Below are 20,292 nucleotides of genomic sequence, written 5' to 3'. Positions count from 1 at the left end.
GAAAGCATATACTATCAATCCAAGTATCCATTTTTCGCCAAATATCTATTTTTCGCCCAATATGTATGTCATGCCATCACACTAAGTATAATCAGATATCAAGATGGACCAAAGCCCCAAATCAAGTAGGGTCAAAACCCAATAGTCAAGAGAATCAAGAACCATATTAAAAATGGCTTCCTAGTTCGTACTTAACACGAACAAGTTCCATAATTTAAGACGAACTACAAATCCAAAGTCAAGATGGAAAAAGATCCAAATCAAGAATCATGCCAAGATGAGTGACAAAGTCACTTCCACAGGAAGGACAAAGTCCCAACAAAAATGCAAAATGATCAAGCAAGTCCGTACGAGTGGGCGATTTAGCGAATATCTTACAATACTTGATATAACACGAATACAACGATATAAATTGAAGACAAGAAAAACAAAATATCAGGTTATTTCAAAATATTCTAGCAAGTAAAAATAGTACAAAATTTATACACAAACCTTGGTGTTTTACCACAAAACAGTTTAACCACAACTTGAGGACGTTCGAATCGTCTACGCCATAGACAAACCAAATCCTTCCACTTCCTCAAACACTTTCCCTTAGAATTTACAAGGGTATATATACCTTAAATACATAATCAAAAATCTATATAATTTCAGTGATTTAACATGTCAAATTAAACATGATATTGGTGCAAATTACCCAAAATTTTTGAAACATAAATTCTGGACAGTATCACTGTCTTGTGTTGTGACTCAGTTTTGAAGATGATAAATGACAAACTAGACTGTATGGTCTATCATTACAGTTGTAGATATATGTCTTATCATTTCAGAACATCTTGAATCACCCCATTATCAGTTTCTTATAAACAGTTATGCTAAAATTACTAACAGTACTACAAGAAATATTTTTAAAACTAGAAATATGGGCAGCACCTGCCCTGTACTTTATGATTCCTTTTTGGGTAAATACAGGCAAAACTAGATTTTGGTTCCTGAATAAGAGTTATAGACCTATGAAATAGATTTCCAGAAAGTCTTGGATCACTTAAACGGAGCTCTATACAAAAAGATATGAAGAAAACTGTTACATCTCGCGTTTCTCGTACGTTAAAGTTTCGTCTTCAATTAATTGACATAGACTCGGGGATGAGATTATCTTGAAGTTAGCATATTTATGCTATTTATAACAAGCGATAAGTAAGTGCCATGAAGGATAAGGGGTACACGAATTAAAGAAAATGAGTTTCATTGAAGGTTGCCGATTTGGGATAATATACGGTCCGAGCTATAATACTCGATATTTATGGACTAGCACCATACAAGGTACAATATGACCATGATAGGATGATGTATAAATTGTATCAAAAATAGATCGAATTTTAAGTAATTTGAGACAATTCTCAATTATGCGGGTAATTGGTTAATTACCGGGTATCGGGATATTACCTAACTACCTAATAAGTGGATAAAGATTAAATTTCCCACTCCCACCCCCACCCCCACGTGGCAGCAAGCCACCTCTTGGAGAAGTGACTCTTAGTCAATTTTCATTAGGTGGCAACTAATGTGTTAGTTACACACTACTTCATTTCTAACAATTTCAATACTACAATCAGATGGGATCACTACTTCATTTCTAACAATTTCAATACTACAATCAGATGGGATCACTACTTCATTTCTAACATTTTTAATACTACAAACAGATGGGAGGTTTGGTACCTTAGCAACGAACTATCAGGAATTTAAAGGAACATGAACAAAACTAGTTTCAAAGCAGACAAAAGTCAAAAGATTACTTGGTTTATTTTTCAGATGACAACCAACTTTCTTATGACCTACTTGTTTGCAATCCCAACACTTTATTTATTTCTTAATTACAGCTTGAGGACCAAGAGGATTATGAGACTGACCTTGGTTAACACCAAGCATATTAGTATGACCACTATTACCATATGGATGATGAGACTGACGATGTTTCTTTTTATGAAATTTGGGTCCACATTTTCTTTTATAAGAGGGATAATCACCTGATCTAGACGAACTAACAAGGTCCACTACGCCCTCAACTTTCTCCTTTTGGATCCTCCCTTTCTCTACCACACAAATAGTAATAAGTTCATCAACACTCCACTTATCTTTTTGTGCATTATAGGTTGTCTTAAGCTAGTTAAACTGCTCGGGAAAGGATCTTAGGAATTGGTGAACAAGAAAGTCATCGGTAATGATTATAACTAAATTATTTAGTTTGGTAGCAATATTAACCAATTTCATAATATGATCACTGACACTACCTACAAGGTCATACTTTATGGTAGATAGGGAATCAATTAGGATACCTATCTCAGCTTTGTCTGATTCTGGGAATTTCTGTCCAATGGCACTCAAGAAATCCTTTGCATTTCCATTATCCTTAATTGCACCTTCTATGTGATCAGAAATGGATCTCTTCATGATCATAAGGCTTAATTTGTTAGCCTTCATCCATTTCTCATACTTAGCCTTTTCATCAACAATACTAGTAGTTGTAGTTTCAACTTTCAATAGGTTTCTGTTCAGTCAATGCAAAGTCCAGGTCCATCAGACCTAACACTATTTCAACATCCTGTTTCCACTTCTTGTAGTTGCGACTAGTCAGAGTTTCAATGGAATTCAATTGGGTAGTCATGTTGTTAACAGATGTATAAGCAAACAACACAAAATTTAGTGAAACCATGTGCATGAATGCATAAATCAAAAGAGCTAAAGACATCTATTGCACCCCTCCTTTGGGTGGACGATGCAATTGTCTCCTCTTTATTAAACAAAAAGAGTTCAAGGCATTCATTGCATCCTCACCTTTAGGCAAGAGATACAAAACCTCCTCCCCATATTATCCAAGAGTACAAGACAAAGATTGTGTCCTTCCTTTAGGTAAGAGACACAAAATCTCCTCTTGTAACAAATTATCCTTATTTATACACATGAGAATTCAAGATATTATGTACCTCCTTTAGGTGGAAAACATAATACCTATTCTCATTAATTAATTTAGCGTCACTAGTATCAAAAGGTAAACCTCCAACACTAATGTACACTTGTAAAAGACAATTTAGACATGGTGCATTAAGAATATTTCAATGACTCAAATAAATAGATCACTTTGGTAGAAACTATCTATTAATCATAATTCTCAATCCATGTAGTAAATGATCTCACATGTATATAATATTAAGAACGTTTCAGTGACTCCAAATAAATAGACCACTTTGGTGACGCTATTTATTAATCATAGTTTCTTAGTTATACAAGTTAATACATGTGATAAACCACCCATATATTTAAACTCTTCTATTTATTAATTTCACTCGGTGATTTAAAAATCAAAAGCACCGGCAATTGAGACATAGTATTTCGTTGGTAGCCAAATTGCAAAGGTTACAGTTAGGGTTGTGCATGAATCGGATCGGATCGGATTTAGCACATTTCAGATTCGGATTTCGGATTTCGGATTTCGGATTCTACAAAATGCAATTTGAAACCGATCCGAATTAATATCGGATCGGATTAGATTTTAAAGTTTGGATCGGATCGGATTTTCGGATTTCGGATCGGATTATTATGCCTCAAAGTTGCAAACTCATATGTATATTTTCTTTGTAAAAGAGGTAATACAGTAAAAAAAATTCATGTTTATGCAATTATGAGAGTACTATAGTGCCAATATAGCTAAATCCATTGTAAAGGTAATAACTTGGAGGAATATGTAAATGAAGTACTGACTATCCGAAATTAAAATTTAATATTTATACATGCCATAATAATTTCGGATTTCGGATCGGATTACAATTATACCAATTCGAATCTGATCCGATTATCCGAAATTCGAAATTGAGCGAATTAGTTCGGATTTCGAATATCCGATCCAAATGAACCGCACTGGTTACAGTAACATTGAAGGTACCTTTGTTTAGCACTTTAGCTTAAGGAATCCAAATCATACTTCTCCACTAACATGATTATTCTACCTTTTTATTGTACATGTGGATTGTACTTATTTATTAAATAAATAAAAGGTTGAACAAGAAAGCATAATTTCCTAAATAGCTGAAATGTACAAACTGATTCTCACATACACTAGGTTTTAACGATTACAAGCAGCAACATTGAGAACCAACAAACAGCCTCCGCCGCTCACCTCAAACTCAAAACAATCAGGTATTTTTTTTAAAATTAAAATTAAAGTTAAATTGATAAAATGGTGATGTTCAAACCACAACTCAATCGTCACGTCAAACAGATATAACATTCAATCTACTTTCGGTGACCCAACAGCGTGGTCAATTTATTTCGACAAATCTGAACCAGATTTCGCACAGCCGCAACAAAGTACCGGACAACAGATACAAATACAAATTTCTTACTCAAGATTAAATCGGCGGCGGGCCCAGAATTTTGTGCAAGCGGGTTCAATTTTAAAAGTACATAACTTTAGTCGTAAAATAGTAGTTGTCAAGTGAGTTCAAATAAAATATTTATATAAAATTTACACAGCTTTAATTCTAATTTATACATATACACAATATTATTTTTTGGCGAAACGGGTTCAGTTGAACCCGCTAGCCATCACGTGGGTCCGCCACTGGATTAAACAACGATCTTAATCTCTAACGTGGCTCTAATACCAACTATAAGATAATTAAATCGCAGCCATAGCAGAGATTAAGACACAATTATACAGATATAAAATCATAATCTTGAGTTAGAGTCTAAAGAAGCGTACCGTTAAACTCCATAAATTCAGCAGCGATAACAAACGTTGATTAAGTCTGAAACCAACTTCCACGATCCACTAGTTACGCACTCTCACAGCCCGGAAAACTTGACTGATGGGACGTTTACCTTTACCACGTATTCAAGAGGCAGAATACGCTAGGGTTTTCTAATAGAAATGGAAAGGGGTTAGCCTCTATTTATAAAGAGTGTCTACCCATCACAGACCAATTGTTATTGTGCCTCACTTAAACACATATGGGGATTTGCCACATTTTAACATGTACCCTATTTTTAAAAATTATTGATTTGATAGTTAGCTGACAAAAAATCCGTAATAATATGACAATTATACCCGTGACAAAAGATATAAAACCTGCATCACGCATTAATCGCGTGAGATCTCCTCCTCTCCTCTCACCTTGAAGCTAAAACTTCACACTAATGTAGCATGAAGTTGTTTTATGTTGAACCTATACATGTTTAACGGGCCGGGTTGATCCGTTTCTGGACAGGCCCGGACCGGTAGTTAGGGGACCGAGTGGGATGGGTTAGGGGGTTGGTCCGTTTAAAAAAAAATTCGATTAACCGGACCAGTCAAACCCGATCAACAAAAAATACTGTTGAACCGGTTAACCGGCCCGGCCCGGACCAGTTCAACGGCTATAAATCTGAATTTTTTTTTTTTTAATGTGATATGATCGTTGGCAACGGTTAGCTTCAATTTGGCTGTTGCCCAACAGGTTGATTGCAAAATAGCCCTTTTTGAGCAATTTTTAAAAAAAACACCTTTTGTAATTACTAATTTAGCCCTTTGAAAAACTATAAATACAACCACCCCCACCCCACCCCCACCCCTCTTCATTTCTTCACTTATCTCTCATTTCTCAAACTCATATTCTCAATTATCATTCTCCCATTCTTTACCTAAAGTGCAATCAACTATTTGGCTCTTATTTTTTTTGGAATTTAATTTATCGTATTATTTATTATTTGAAGTTTGAACAATTGAACTTCAAACTTTGAACAATTGACGTTTCTTCGTGGTAATATTGGAGTTGTGAAATTATCAAGTGTTCAATTTATTGCTGAATTCGGTGCACTCCCTCCAACTCTTTCTCTTATTTACTATTTTATTTTCATATTTAATTTTTGCTAGTAGTTAAATTTTCACAATATGTTTAATGCTGCAAAAAGAGTTTGTAATAAGGTTGCTAATCGGGGTAATCGAAAAAATAGAAAAGGAGGTACTACTTCAACATCTGGTAGTAATTTAAATGACTCTACATATGTTTCTGAAACATTATCTGATAATAATATAGATTATGAACAATTACAGGAAGATTTCGGTATAGAAGATAATGAATTAGAAATTGAAGATGAGACACCACTTACACCTAGTAGTGTTGGAGTTGGTAGCAGGGGTGGTGGTCGTGGTGCTATTAGTAGACCACCTGTGGCCCCGGCTACTAATCGGAGAAAAAGAAGTAAGGTTTGGAAATATTTTGACGAAATAGAGAATATTGATAGAGTTAGGTACAAACTTTGTAAAGATGATTTTAAACATAAGACTGGAGGACAATTAGGGGGGACTGGGATAATTAGTAGACATATGAGAATTACTCATCCTATAAAATGGGGCTCTGATTTAGATGAAAATCAAGAAACTCTAAACCCTAGTATTGGAGGACTTATGAAATATGATAAAATGAAGGATCGTGAGGAGTTAGCAAAAATGATTGCTTTAGGTTGTCTACCTTTTTCTTTTGCTTCTTCATCATATCTTATTATGTATATTCAAAGGATTTATAATCCTTTATTTAAAATTATCCCTGTAAGTACTTGTAGATCTGATATCTTTAGATTTCATGGACAATATCAAACATACATACGTTATTTGTTTGACCACCTTCCTTGTAGAGTTTCTCTAACTTCTGATATTGGCCATGCTGTTAATGGAAATGATTATTTGACAATTACATGTCATTGGATAGATAATAATTATTGTATACAAATACGTATTATCGCTTTTAAATATGATGAAGATCAAAGTCATACTGCTATGTTTAAAAGTACTACTATTTGTGAAGTTGTTGAATTTTATAATCTTAAGAAAAAAGTATTGTGTATATCTTTTGATAATGCTTCTAACAATAATGCCGCAATTTCAATATTAAGACTGCATTTGCAACCACCACTTGACGAAATTTTTCATGTTAGGTGTGCATGTCATGTTTATAATTTAATTGTTAAAAGTGGCCTTGATTTATTTTCAACTGAGATTACTCATGTTAGAAGAGCAGTTGGTGTTATTCAAGGAAATAATAGACAATCTAGAATTAGGAAATTTAAGAATAAGTGTACCGAACATAACCTTAACCCCAGATTCATACCAGACGAAATTGTTACTAGATGGAATTATACATACTTATTTTTAAAATGTTGCTGCAAATATAGATTGCCAATAACTGAAGTTGCTAATGCGCATTGTACTGATCCAAACTGTATGTTAACAACTACTACTTGGGAGGCCATTAATGATGTTGTTAAATTTTTACATAAATTTTATACAGCTACTGTTGAGTTTTCTTGAGCATATTACGCAACTGTTACTATGGCTTTAGTACATATAGCTGAAATTTCTTTTCTACTCTCTAAATTTAAGAAGAAAGAAAAATATAAGGATGTTGTTGAAAAAATGCAAGCAAAATTTAAAAAACATTTCTTTTCAATTCCTCCGATTTACTAAATTGGTGCTGTTTTAAATCATTCTATTAAGATGTCTGATTGTCACCAATTAATCAATGCTTTATATACTTATATGGAGATTGGACCAACTGAAACCCCAAATATATATTGTTGTATGAACAAGCTAAATGATTATTTACAATAATTATATAATTATTATAAAAATATAGTTGATGATGCTGCTCTTAATGTAGGCAATGTTAATCCCACTACGCATTGTACCACTTCTACTACTATGGATGATGATGAAGGTCTTAATAGTTTTAATATTTGGTCTACATTTCCTACCACTCAAACCAATAGCAGGAACATTGATGAACTTCAATTCTACTTGCAAAAGCAAAAAGAGCCTCGCACAAAGGAATTTTTACCGTTGGGATGGTGGCATCAGAGAGTGCATTTAGTCAAGCAAGACAACAACTTGGAGACACCCGTCACTCATTGGGAAGCAATGCTTTGGAAGTTTTAAGTATGTTTCAGAGATTGGATTAGATCGGAACGAAGAAATCAGGGACGTGACGATGTTGATAGACCAGAAGACGAGGAACTTGGAGATATATTAACACATGGTAACCCATCTGAATTTAACACTCCAGAAGATGGCCAAGAAATTCATATTGATTATCAAGAACTTACTACGGCAATGCAAAACCTTTGAATTTACTCTTTTTCGTTAATTTACTTGTTGTTAAATGTAAACTTCAATTTGTAAGTTTGAAATAAAAAAAGTACTTGTAAATTATAAGTGCAATTTTTTTTCTATCTTCATTGTATTCTATTATCTTAAATTCTTAATGAAATATTCAAAATTTCAAATATAAAGATTTTAAAGCCTTTGCATCCTTTTATTCAAATATTTTTTTTATAAGATTATTTTTTTGTTTTATATTTTTTACTTTATATTAATATAAATTACGATAGTTATACAAAATACAAAAAAAAATAAATAATAATAATAACATTAACCCGGCCCGTCCCCTTGGACCCATAACCGTTCCGGTTCATTTTTTACACGGATGTACCCGGACCCGTTAAGCCTGGTTTGAAAAAATCGGTAACCGGCCCAGATTGGAAACCGGCCGGTCACCTTTTTTTCTCAACCCGGCCCAGCCCGGCCCACCCGTTAAACACCTTTAGTTGAAGCTAAAACTTCATGCTAATGCATGATGAATTTATTTATCATGCAGTCTACAGTTTTGTCATGAGTTTTATCCGAAACTTAAGTCTAAACATGTTGAAGTTATTTAGTTCATTTGCTACAACTTCAGACTAAACATGCTTAAGTTTTTTAGTTCGTTTGCTAAAACTTCAGACTAAACATGCTCAAGTTATTTAGTTCATTTGCTAAAATTTCAGACTAAACATGCTTAAAATTTTTAGTTAATTTGCTAAAATTTCAGACTAAACATGCTTAAGTTATTTAGTTCATTTGCTAAAAGTTCAGACTAAACATGCTTAAGTTTTTATCTTGTAGTATATAATTTTTTAATAAGTTTTTGCTAATACATGCTGATATTATTTAGTTCATTTGCTAAAATTTCAGACTAAACATGTTGAAATTATTTAGTTCATTTGCTAAAATTTCAAACTAAACATGCTTAAGTTTTTTAGTTCATTTGCTAAAATTTCATACTAGACATGCTTAAATTATTTAGTTCATTTGCTAAAACTTCATACTAAACATGCTTAAGTTTTTTAGTTCATTTGCTAAAATTTCAGACTAAACATGCTTAAGTTTTTGTCTTGCAGTATGTAATTTTCTAATGAGTTTTTGCTAATGCATGCTGAAGTTATTTAGTTCATTTGCTAAAATTTCATACCAAAACATGCTGAAATTTTGTCATGAGTTTTATCCAAAACTTCAGTTTAAACAAGTTGAAGTTTTTTAATTCATTTGCTAAAATTTCAGACTAAATATGCTTAAATTTTTGTCTTGCAGTATGTAATTTTCTAATTAGTTTTTTCTTATGCATGCTGAAGTTATTTAGTTCATTTGCTAAAATTTCATACCAAAACATGCTAAAGTTTTGCCCTATAGTCTACAGCTTTGTCAATAGTCTTTTATTAAAGAATGGCAAAATCTTCTTTTTAAAATGCTTTTAATAAAAAATGGGTACGGATGCAAACGGAAAAATAAAACGGGTATAAGTTAAAAAGGGGCGACCAAATAGGGCACCCCATGTAACTTTTACACACACATAGTAGTTATATTAGGCCTTTTATTTATCCACCACTTGGGCCACGTCACTATCCTTTCAGGCTATAATCAATTAACGCATAGTCCAAATTCTGACAGTTTGGACATAAGAATTGTGAAATTTCGGAAAAAAAAAAAAAAAACATTTCCAAGTAGAAAATAGTATTTGAAAATTATAGTTGTGTTTGGACATGAATACAATCTGGAGTTGTTTTAGAATTTTTGTGAGTTCTTTGAAGTGAAAATTTTGAAAAATAACTTTTGGAAGTTTCTCAAATTCCGAAATATTTTGAAATTTAACTTCACGTGAAATTTAATATTTTCATGGCCAAACACTACTTCCGAAAAAAGGTTAATTTTTTTTTTGAAAAAAAAAAAGAATATTTTATATGGCGAAACAACCCGAAATATCTAAATGAAAAATCGTGATAACTTTAGGTATCTTGTATGTATTCAGACGACAATTAGGGGAGGTTAACTCTTAACAACAACCCCACAGTTAAATCTCCGCAAATAGATTGAAGTGAAAGACAATGCCTCAAGGATGTGCCTCAATCATTTCACTGTTCTAGTTTATAATGTCGTGTATATGATATTTAGCTGTGTTTTGTTTTGTTTTTATTTGACCCAATTCTGATAAACAAATTATGAACGAGTTAGATGAGACATGTTTGCTAAATAGCTAAAGCGCAAACAGGACCGAATGAAAAACAAAACACACCGAATAAAAGTCAATGGTGGAGGTCAATTAGCTGCGTAACAATCTTGAAACTATGTATGAATCAGTCAAAACATAGTACTACGTACGTGTACTAGATAACAAAGACAACTATTGTAGCAGAAAATTCATGGCACACACATTTTGACAATATCTATTCCATAATTCAAAATTGTCCCTCTCTCGCCCACTGTCGCAATATTCTTCGCTTACATCAAATCTTGTCACTGATACAACTCCTGGCATTGAGTTTCTGTGGATATTAATGAGTGCCCATTTTCTTATCAGTTCAATAAAATATTGAGCTTCTAAAAAAAGAAATTTACTAAGCTTTCCTCTTCAAACATTTCCTTACTATATAAACATGAAGCATGTATTTCCATAATATCATATATATAAGATCATTTCCTTTCTCAGATATATGGAGACACAACACTTCCCTTTCATTTTCATTTCACTCTTGATATTCCTTTCTTTCATCTTTCGATTTGTTCTGATACGGAAGAATTCAAGAATCGTTACCAAAAGATTGCCTCCAGGGCCATGGAGTCTACCTTTAATCGGGAACTTGCACCAATTAATGAATGGTCGCCTTCCAATACATCATACTCTCAGAAGTCTATCGCAAAGATATGGACCGATCTTTCACTTATGTCTTGGCGAAATATCGATTATTGTTGTATCTTCACCTGAGATGGCAAAAGAAATTATGAAAACTCAAGACCTTCGCTTTGCTACTAGGCCTGAATTTATGTCTGGAGATATTATTTTCTACAATTATACAGACATTGGAACTTGTCCATATGGTGAATACTGGAGAAATATGCGCAAAGTGTGTGTCCTGGAACTTCTTAGTGCAAAGATGGTCAAGTCATTTAATTCAATTCGACAAGAAGAGATGTCAAGTCTCATTTCATCGATTAATTCAACTCCTGATGACTCATTGATCAACTTATCAGACAAAATGTTTTGGTTTACAAGTTCTGTAACTTGTAGATCAGCTTTCGGGAAAGTGATTCATGATCAAGATAAGTTGATAATGTTGGTGAAAGACGTAACATTATTAGCTGGTGGATTTGACTTGGCTGATTTGTTCCCTTCCCGAAAATGGCTTCACGAGATCAGTGGATTGAAGTCCAAAATGTTGAAAGTTCACACAAAAATAGATGTAATTTTGGAGAATATCATTAATGAGCATCGGAATAATCGAAAAATTGGTAAGAAGGGCAATGGTGAGTCTGGAGGTGAAGATTTGATAGATGTTCTACTACGAGTCATGGAGAGTGGCGAATTGGGAACTCCAATCACAAATAAGAATATCAAAGGTGTTATTTTCGTAAGTCTAATGCCATATGAGATATTTCATTTTATTATTTATAGTATTTAAACATTGAAGTTAATATTTATGCTAGAGTACAGTATTGAAACGTTAGAAATTGTATATATCTTAATAATTTTCTTTACATGCAGGACATGTTCTTAGCAGGAGCAGAAACCTCATCTACAACAATTATTTGGGCATTGGCTGAAATGATAAGAAATCCAAATGTTATGGCTAAAGCACAACTTGAAGTTAGAGAAGTCCTAAAAGGAAAGAGAACATTTGAGGATTCTGATATAGAAGAGTTGAAGTATCTAAAATTAGTGATTAAAGAAACATTAAGGTTGCACCCTCCTATTCCTCTATTACTCCCAAGAGAATGCAGAGAAGAAACAAAAATTGAACAATACACAATACCTATCAAAACTAGAGTCCTAGTGAATGCTTGGGCCATTGGAAGAGATACTAGATATTGGCATGATTCAGAAAGTTTTATACCTGAGAGATTTGAGAATAATTCTATTGATTTCAAAGGAAATCACTTTGAATTTATTCCGTTTGGTGCAGGACGAAGAATGTGTCCAGGTTTATTATTCGGTTTAGTTAATGTAGGACATCCTTTAGCTCAATTGCTTTATCACTTCGATTGGAAGACTCTTCCTGGGATAAGTTCAGATAGTTTCGACATGACTGAAACAGATGGAGTAACTGCCGGAAGAAAGGATGATCTTTGTTTAATTGCTACTCCTTTTGGTCTCAATTAACAATATAAATAGACTTAAGAACATTGTTTGGAGTGTGCACATTTCACTAGTTACTACTTGTTTATGTTGTGATGAATAAGAAGATAATGGTCTTTATTTTACAATAACTTGTTTATCTTTACATGGAATACCTATTTTCATTTTTCATGCGAGCGGTTAATAAAACGATCCGTTATGTCAAAAGATAAACATTTTCAAAATACTAGAGATTTCTCACAAAATAACGTGGTTATCAAATTAGATCCCCTTCCCCTTGTGCTGTACGTACGAATAAATAAAATTTCACAATCAACTTTAACGATTTTATGAATTGACTTCTTTGTAACTATTTGTTACTTCGTAGAGCACTTTTGCGTAGGGCTGCTTATCGGGCGGATTGGGCGGTTAATTACTCTTAACGGTTTGGCTTAACGGTTATCGGCTTTTAAATGTATTAATCCGCTAGCCACCCGATAAGATATCGGGCGGATTGGTAACGGTTTAGCTCTTATCGGGAGGTTATTGAGCGGTTTATCGGCCTAATTCAATCTATATTGCGTTCATTAATTGTTTGTTGACCGCCTAGCATACAAATTCAGAATAGGAAATTACACATTGAGTCCAGACATACATGTTTGTTAACGCCTACATAAGAATGATGTAGTGTGTCATGTGTTGTAGAGTGAAAAAAGTTGTGGCACAACACTATTGTTCTTCTATTAAACATAGCCAGCAGACATTAGTTTTAAAAAAACAAAAGCAGAGGTCAACCATAGACAGCAGCTTAAACAATCTTGTTGTAGGGTGGGAGAATAAGCTAAGCTAAGCCAAGCCTGGGATCTTCTGATGCATAGTACGTAAGGGTTCTGATTATTTAGGAATTAGGCGTTAGAACTTAGAGATGGAGTACTGGAAGAAGTGGAAGGGTTTTTGATATTTAATATATATATATATGGATAAAAATAAATTTTATATATATATTCTTAACGGGTTAACGGATTATCCGTTAAGAAAATTGAATAATCCGCCCCCAAACCGATAAGCCGTTAATAAAAAAAATTCAATCCGTTCCCCGTCCGTTAAACCGTTAACCCGATACCAATAAGCCATTAAGCTTCGATTTCGGTTCGCTTTTCGGTTTCGGTTCGGTTTTGAACACCCCTACTTTTGCGTGCCTCAATAAACCTCTGTACTGGTGCAAACATGATACTTGTCAAACCAAAATACTACAGTCGTAGTTGGCATCATATGACAACCTAATTAAGTTGTGCCTAAAGTCAAGATAATCTGAAATATTCTCATCCTAAATACCAACATCAAGAAAAGGAATTTAAACCAGGGAAAAATATCGAGTCTAGTTAAGTTAAGCCAAGCCCAATTTTTTTCATTTTTATGATCTAAAGATTGGAGCTTATTTACTGTCTCTGTGTCCATCAGGCAGACCAACAACTTGCATATAAGTCAAATATTTACATAGAATTAGGGTTGCTTATCCGACGAATAATTACGCTTAACGGTTCGACTTATCAATTATCAGCTTATAAACGTAGTAACTGTTAGCCATCTAATAAGACAATTGGCGTATTGGTATCGGATTAACGATTATCGGGCGGTTTATCGACTAAACCAAATAAAAATTGTTTGAAGAATTAATACCAAACAGGCAAATGCATAGTTCAAACTGTCTCTGTTAGTTTTTGAACAATCAATACCATTAACATTGTTATCCACAAAGGTAATACTATAACCCAGAGAGGAATTCAATTCATGTCCACTCATAATTTATGAGAAGCCACAACTGTCATTAGCTACAAACAATGTTACAATTTTGCAACTTGCATCTTATATACATAGTGGTAAAGGTGTAATATAAAAATTCTTAATGGATTAACGGTTTACCCGATAAGAAAATTGAGTAATTCACCCTCCAACCGTTAATTTATAAAATCTCAATCCATTCACTATCCATTACCCCGATAATCCGATACTAATTGATTCGGTTAACGATTTCGGTTCGATTTTAATGCATAATTATATATTCTCTCACCACCTCAGCAAAGCATTTCAGGTATAAAGTCAGAAATATGAAAGTCTCTAATAGGAGATTATCGGCAAGCCAGATGCTTCGACAAACCCCATTCAAATGTAAGGGCTAGGATCAGATCTAAATGAACCACCACCGATTGGGAAGCAATTCATAGTAAAGCTTCAAGCTCCATTTTGGTTCTTAAAATTCACTTGAGGTATCAACTAATAAAAAAAAAATATTAGACAACCCTCTTTTTCTTGGAGTTAGAAAAGGTGATTTAAGCCCTCAAAATAGCAGAAGAGAGTAGATTCCTCTATTGTTGAGCAAGGTAAAAATTTTACGTTGACTACATTTATTCCAATTAATTAATTGAATTAGTAACCAGTTACAGATTGAAGAGCAAAGTATACCATTTCGTATCATAGCTAATTCTTCAATCTTCAGATGTGTATTATTAATTTTCTGTTTGAATACCGGTTGCCTGACTATTCCACGTACCTCTTCTCACCAGCACAGTACCAATAACTATTGTCCACCAAAAACCAAAATTACATGGAAGAAATCAACTACCCATTTCATTGACCACCCCTAAGCCACATTGTTTCCCTCTTATTTATTTATTTGCGGAGATAATAAACTTAAATAAAATTGCTCTAATAAAATTTTGCAAATTATAATTTTTATACAATATCAATGATGAAGGTAAAAAAGATTTTCCAGCAATGATGAAGGTAAATGACATTACAAAAATAGAGTAAATTAGTCTCCTATTTTGTAAAATTAAAGTGAAAAGAACTACTAATAAAATAGCTAACATAAATCATCAACCAAAAGAAACTGGATTTTTTTTTATTTTTTTTTTTTTGCGTCTAGCTCAGAAGTGAAACGAATCAGTTGGAAAGTGAGGGACGAATAAAGCATATGAACAATCTGAATGTAAAAATGTAAATAAAACAATGAAATGTACGAGCTTATTAGTGCACAAGCCGTAATTAAGAACGACACATGCAAGCATATAAACTCGCGCCGCAACGGCACGTTATCGGCAACTAAAAGGGCTGATTGCGCTACTCTTTGTTCAAAGCGCACCAGTGACGAATTCTGATTGCCTTTTTCTATAACCTATAAAATAACAAAAAATTAACATATAAAATAGACATAATTTACATGCATCCGACCATTTTCCGACTAAAAGAATGGAGACTATAGGCGGCGCGGCGGCAGATTATTTAGAAGATGAGAAGGATCCGAGATTTTATAAACGGTGAAGTAAAGTGAAGCAAAAGGAGCCCTAGTTTTACTCGGTATTGGGCTAGTAGCCCGTCAGGAGAATGAGGGCCTTTTGGTCTCATCCCAATATTTTAGTGAATTACCAAAAAAACCCTCGAAGTGTTAAAGTAATTTTCATATTCGCCCATAAACTTAATCGAATTTTAATCAAAACGACGACATTTTGAATGGTAGCTTCAGTAGGATCATGGCAGCTTCCATCTCTAAAGCCCTAACCAGAAATCTTCTCCGGCGAAGTGGTGACACTACACGAGAATTGCAACTTCGGTTCTGCTCCGCCGCCACGTCAGCTGCAGCCATCTCTGCCCCTGAAACTCAACCGTCAGGTCTCACCCTCTTCTCTCTTCTTGTCAAAGTAAATATTTTTCTTTATTTGGGTTTTACGTGAATTTCTTCTTTTGTATTTTTTTGCTTTTTTTTTTCCTTTCTCGTTGCTGAATTCAGGTGATCTGAATTACTACATTTTTTTTTTGAATTCCTCAGAGAAAAATGGACCTTCAAGATTGTCAAAGTTACTGCTTTTCGTACCTGGGGTTATCACCTTTGGCCTTGGCACGTGGCAAATCATCAGAAGGCAAGAAAAGGTTAAATCTTAGTAATTTCCAAAAAATATCATTTATTTTGGTATTGTAGAAGAATTCTCATTTCCCTATGATGCAATATATTGTGTGTTGAAATTGGTGAGGCAAAAAACACTAGGTGGTTTCTCCATCTGTCTAAGCAATGGTCGGCACAGTTACCCCAATACATGTGTGCTTTTGTGAGGCAGCAGGTACCCGAGGTGTGCATAAGCTGGTCCGTACAGTCATCCAAAAAGATTTTAAAATAATAATAAAAGAAGCGTGTTAAAAAGTGCTGTTGATGCAATTTATTTCAGATGGATACATTCTGTTGCTTGGTTTGATCAATCACTGTGTCTAAGTTCTGGAGTGTGATTTGTTCATATAGTTTCAGTTAATTTGCCTGTTTATTGAATGCAAGATTGCTTGAGAAAGAAATTGTAACACCAATCACTATTTGCAGATTGAAATGCTTGAGTATAGACAAAATAGATTGCGAATGGATCCTCTAAACTGCAATGAGGTTTCCCCTTCTAGTGAAAATGTGGATGCTTTGGAGTTCCGCAGGGTACTTTGTAGTGGAGTGTTTGATGAGAAAAGGTCCATTTTTATAGGGCCCCGCTCCAGAAGCATTTCAGGAGTGACTGAAAATGGCTATTATGTTATTACTCCTCTCCTGCCTTTGGAAAATGATCCTAAGAGGTACGTGTATGCAAAGTAGATTAATTTTGGCATTGTTTTGTGCATTAGTTGTTTCGGCTATGTATTTCTTGCTCAAACTTCGTTAATCATCTTGGTGAAGGTTAAACAGGATTTAGGCTACATCTAGTCACCTGCTATACATGTTAAAAGGAAGTTACTTAATACTGAATTAGCAGTTGAGATGTCACTGAGTTACGATCTTGGGTTATTACAGAGAGCATAAAAAGATTTGGGTGATGTACTTGGCTGCACGTAAAAGAATCAATGTTGTCGTTTATATAGTCTTGAAAATAGCTTTCTCATTTACAAGAATTTAGTTCCCTTACTTTTATATTATTAATTTCATTAGTTCCTTTACTTCTTCCAAGTCTGGTGCATGAAAAACAAGCATTTAGTTCCTTTACTTCTTTTTACTCTGGTGCATCTTTTTTCTTTTTATCTGTTTAGGACTTAGTCAAGTGTTTACCCCCCATAATTCCACTTTACTCACCTATGTATGTATCAACTCAACTGCAATACAATATTACGGCCGATCAGCTTTCTTATTGCATCTCATGGTTCAGTGAAATTTGGTTACTCTTTTTTTAATTTACTTCAGTGCTCTTGGGATTTGATTAGGATTGAGGTGAGTGGATTTATTGATTGATTAATGTCTCGGTTTCTAGAGTGTTGTTGATCTAATTCTTACACCATCTACTACCGTCTTTACTCTCCTTACCTTTGTATGCATTAGACCAACCATCATACGATCATCGAGATATCCCCAAGATCAATATTTCTGTTTGCTTTACCTTTTTGGCACCTTTTCATTTGGATTATTGATCCTTTTAGGAAAATCACATCAAATTTATTGCGCTATGATTTTTTTCCTTCCGATATCTTCTCTTGTTGTTATATAGTTCACGAATTACATATCCTATCTTAATGTTGGTCCTCTAGTGCAGATATAGCGAAACTCGATGAGATGTGATCCCATCCTGAAATTCTCCATTATCAAACTTTTGACCTTCTGGTTGTCTGGAAATGTTAATTATTGACTCTCCTTGCCCTATTTCTTTGAGCAAAGGCCGCTCCATCCTCATACTCCTTCCACTTTTGGCACTTCTTTGTGTTCCCGTATAAGGCTGAAGCTACCCCGGAATTTTATTTGAGCAGATAATAGAAAAAGAATTACGATGAACTTTTGTAGGGAAATCATAGCAGACGCATCTTTGTATAAAAATTTCTCAAAGTTTGTAACTGCTCAAAAATCGAACAATAGCCCTGTTAGGACATGTAGAATCTAACAAAGTTCCTTCGTTCCTTTTAAATGAAGAAGTTCCTCCTTTCTTTAATTAAGTTGTAATTTCTTTGAGTAGGCATATGGTGTATGTTTTCCCTGATTTAACTTTTACATAGATAAAATAAATTATGCATCACACAGTTAGCCCCCCAACACCCACCCCACCAAATGGGGGAAAATTCTTGAAGAAAATTTTGGAAAGAGAAGGACACAGCTATGGAAGCACAAATTTTCATGTCTGGCAAAGAAGTTAGTGGCTAAATCTGTCTAATCGTGTCAAATTCTTTTCAGTGTGCAGTCACCAATTCTTGTCAATAGGGGATGGGTCCCACGGAATTGGAGAGACAAGTCTTTGGAAGTGGCTGGGGCTGATGACCAGCCTTCAAGTATTGCGCCCCCGTCTCAAGAGAGTGCAAAGAGCTCCTGGTGGATGTTTGGATCAAAAAAGAAGAAAGTAGAAGAGGTTGTTCTCTTTCCTTGCGTAATTCCTGGTTAAAACCATGTATAATCTGAACATGACACCTGATGGCAGTGCATTCAATCAACAGGATCAAGTTCCAACTGTTAAGCCCACAGAAGTGATTGGAGTTGTTAGAGGAAGTGAGAAGCCCAGTATATTTGTTCCAGCAAATGATCCCAGTTCGTTCCAGTGGTTCTACGTTGATGTTCCAGCCATTGCCCGTGCTTGTGGACTCCCTGAGAACACACTCTACATTGAAGACATCAATGATAATGTCGACCCAAGCAATCCCTATCCACTTCCAAAGGATACAAACACATTGGTTCGAAGTTCTGTAATGCCGCAACAGCATCTTAACTATACATTGACATGGTATTCCCTGTTCAATATATGTTCTAATACATGCTTCTGAGTTTTTTGCCACTGATATATTGGTCTTTCCTCTCATCTTATTGAGGCTGCCTCTTGTCTATGTCTAATGCTAATACTTTCATCGCAACTCAAAAGTATAAAAATTTCATCTCACTAGTATATTTTGTTTCCTTTTGCCAACTTCCATCTGTCAAATCTTTTTTCTTATCACGTTTCGATGAGCTAATATTGGATTCCTGAAGAGTGAGAAAGTTAATTTTCTGTTACGATAAAGTATATTTAGCTGGCATCATTTCTTGTTTATACTAGACTTCCACATGCATGAAATAGATTCATTAATATTTATGATGTTACAAAACTACTACAACTCATTATTTAGAAGTTTCTGGCTTATAATCAGTATAGAATTCAATTGGATGATACCTAGAAAACTTCAGTGCTGCTGTTGTTGACTCTACTGGCAATAGAGGGAAAGGGGAATGTTTGCTTGATCCGTGTTGCAGACTTGAATAAATTAGGGGACAGCCCTCTAAACAAAAAGAATAGTGAATGATTTGGATTTCCTCTTTTAATTTGTTCTCTTTGCGTTTTCCTGATGTTTTCTTTTTAAATTTTTGCAAGGTATTCTCTATCAGCTGCAGTAACTTTTATGGCTTTTAAGAGGCTAAAGTCAAAGAAAAGCCGGAGATAGTGAATCGTTGAGCTGTTTCCTTTGAGTGTATTTGGCAACGTTAGAGCAACTAGTCTGTGAGGGCAATGCTGCTATAGCAGATTAGCTTCATCACATAGACCATTTCTAAGGAATGAAAAGCTGCTATTTGGATACTTTTACTCCTAAATTCTACAGGCGAAAGCAATCCATTTTTAAATGGTACAACCCAATAAGTGCCCTTTTTGTAGTATTCTCAGGTTTTGTTAGCTAACATGTGCATGCCAGATAAAAATTGTTTGATATTTGTTCTTTCATAGCCCAAAGGCATTTTCTCTGTCTCTGGAGGAGAGTTTTATCTGAACTACAGAAGGAACTTCTGCTTATGACAATGTATCTAACGTAATGCACGTGAACCCTTCGCATTTTTTATGACCAAGTTACTGATCATAGTTAGCATTCCATATGA

The 20,292-nt window shown here is 34.4% G+C and overlaps 2 protein-coding genes across 2 annotated transcripts; both read left to right on the top strand.

The window, feature by feature from the left end:
* Nucleotides 1-10,651: 10,651 nt before the first annotated feature.
* LOC107771914 (premnaspirodiene oxygenase) lies at nucleotides 10,652-12,607 on the top strand. Its single transcript, XM_016591376.2, has 2 exons — nucleotides 10,652-11,751; nucleotides 11,886-12,607. The coding sequence occupies exons 1-2, from the start codon at nucleotides 10,837-10,839 to the stop codon at nucleotides 12,498-12,500; spliced, it is 1,530 nt and encodes a 509-aa protein (XP_016446862.1). The 5' UTR covers nucleotides 10,652-10,836; the 3' UTR covers nucleotides 12,501-12,607.
* A 3,307-nt stretch (nucleotides 12,608-15,914) lies between these two features.
* On the top strand, nucleotides 15,915-20,149 carry LOC107771913 (surfeit locus protein 1-like). The gene is made up of 6 exons (XM_016591374.2): nucleotides 15,915-16,124; nucleotides 16,282-16,382; nucleotides 16,822-17,060; nucleotides 18,634-18,805; nucleotides 18,891-19,174; nucleotides 19,796-20,149. Exons 1-6 carry the CDS (start codon nucleotides 15,986-15,988, stop codon nucleotides 19,863-19,865), a joined length of 1,005 nt encoding a protein of 334 aa, XP_016446860.1. The 5' UTR covers nucleotides 15,915-15,985; the 3' UTR covers nucleotides 19,866-20,149.
* The last annotated feature ends 143 nt before the right edge of the window (nucleotides 20,150-20,292 follow it).

This window comes from Nicotiana tabacum, chromosome 4 (assembly GCF_000715075.1).
Source record: "Nicotiana tabacum cultivar K326 chromosome 4, ASM71507v2, whole genome shotgun sequence".
Lineage (NCBI taxonomy): Eukaryota > Viridiplantae > Streptophyta > Magnoliopsida > Solanales > Solanaceae > Nicotiana > Nicotiana tabacum.
This window is presented reverse-complemented; position numbering and strand designations above follow the sequence as displayed.

Bases quoted from the DNA above. Each gene is read 5' to 3' on its own strand.
- LOC107771914 (XM_016591376.2), top strand. From the start codon at position 10,837: ATGGAGACACAACACTTCCCTTTCATTTTCATTTCACTCTTGATATTC. The intron at 11,752-11,885 runs GTAAGTCTAATG...CTTTACATGCAG, and splicing joins ATATCAAAGGTGTTATTTTC to GACATGTTCTTAGCAGGAGC.
- LOC107771913 (XM_016591374.2), top strand. From the start codon at position 15,986: ATGGCAGCTTCCATCTCTAAAGCCCTAACCAGAAATCTTCTCCGGCGA. The intron at 16,383-16,821 runs GTTAAATCTTAG...CACTATTTGCAG, and splicing joins TCATCAGAAGGCAAGAAAAG to ATTGAAATGCTTGAGTATAG. The intron at 19,175-19,795 runs GTATTCCCTGTT...AATTTTTGCAAG, and splicing joins CTTAACTATACATTGACATG to GTATTCTCTATCAGCTGCAG.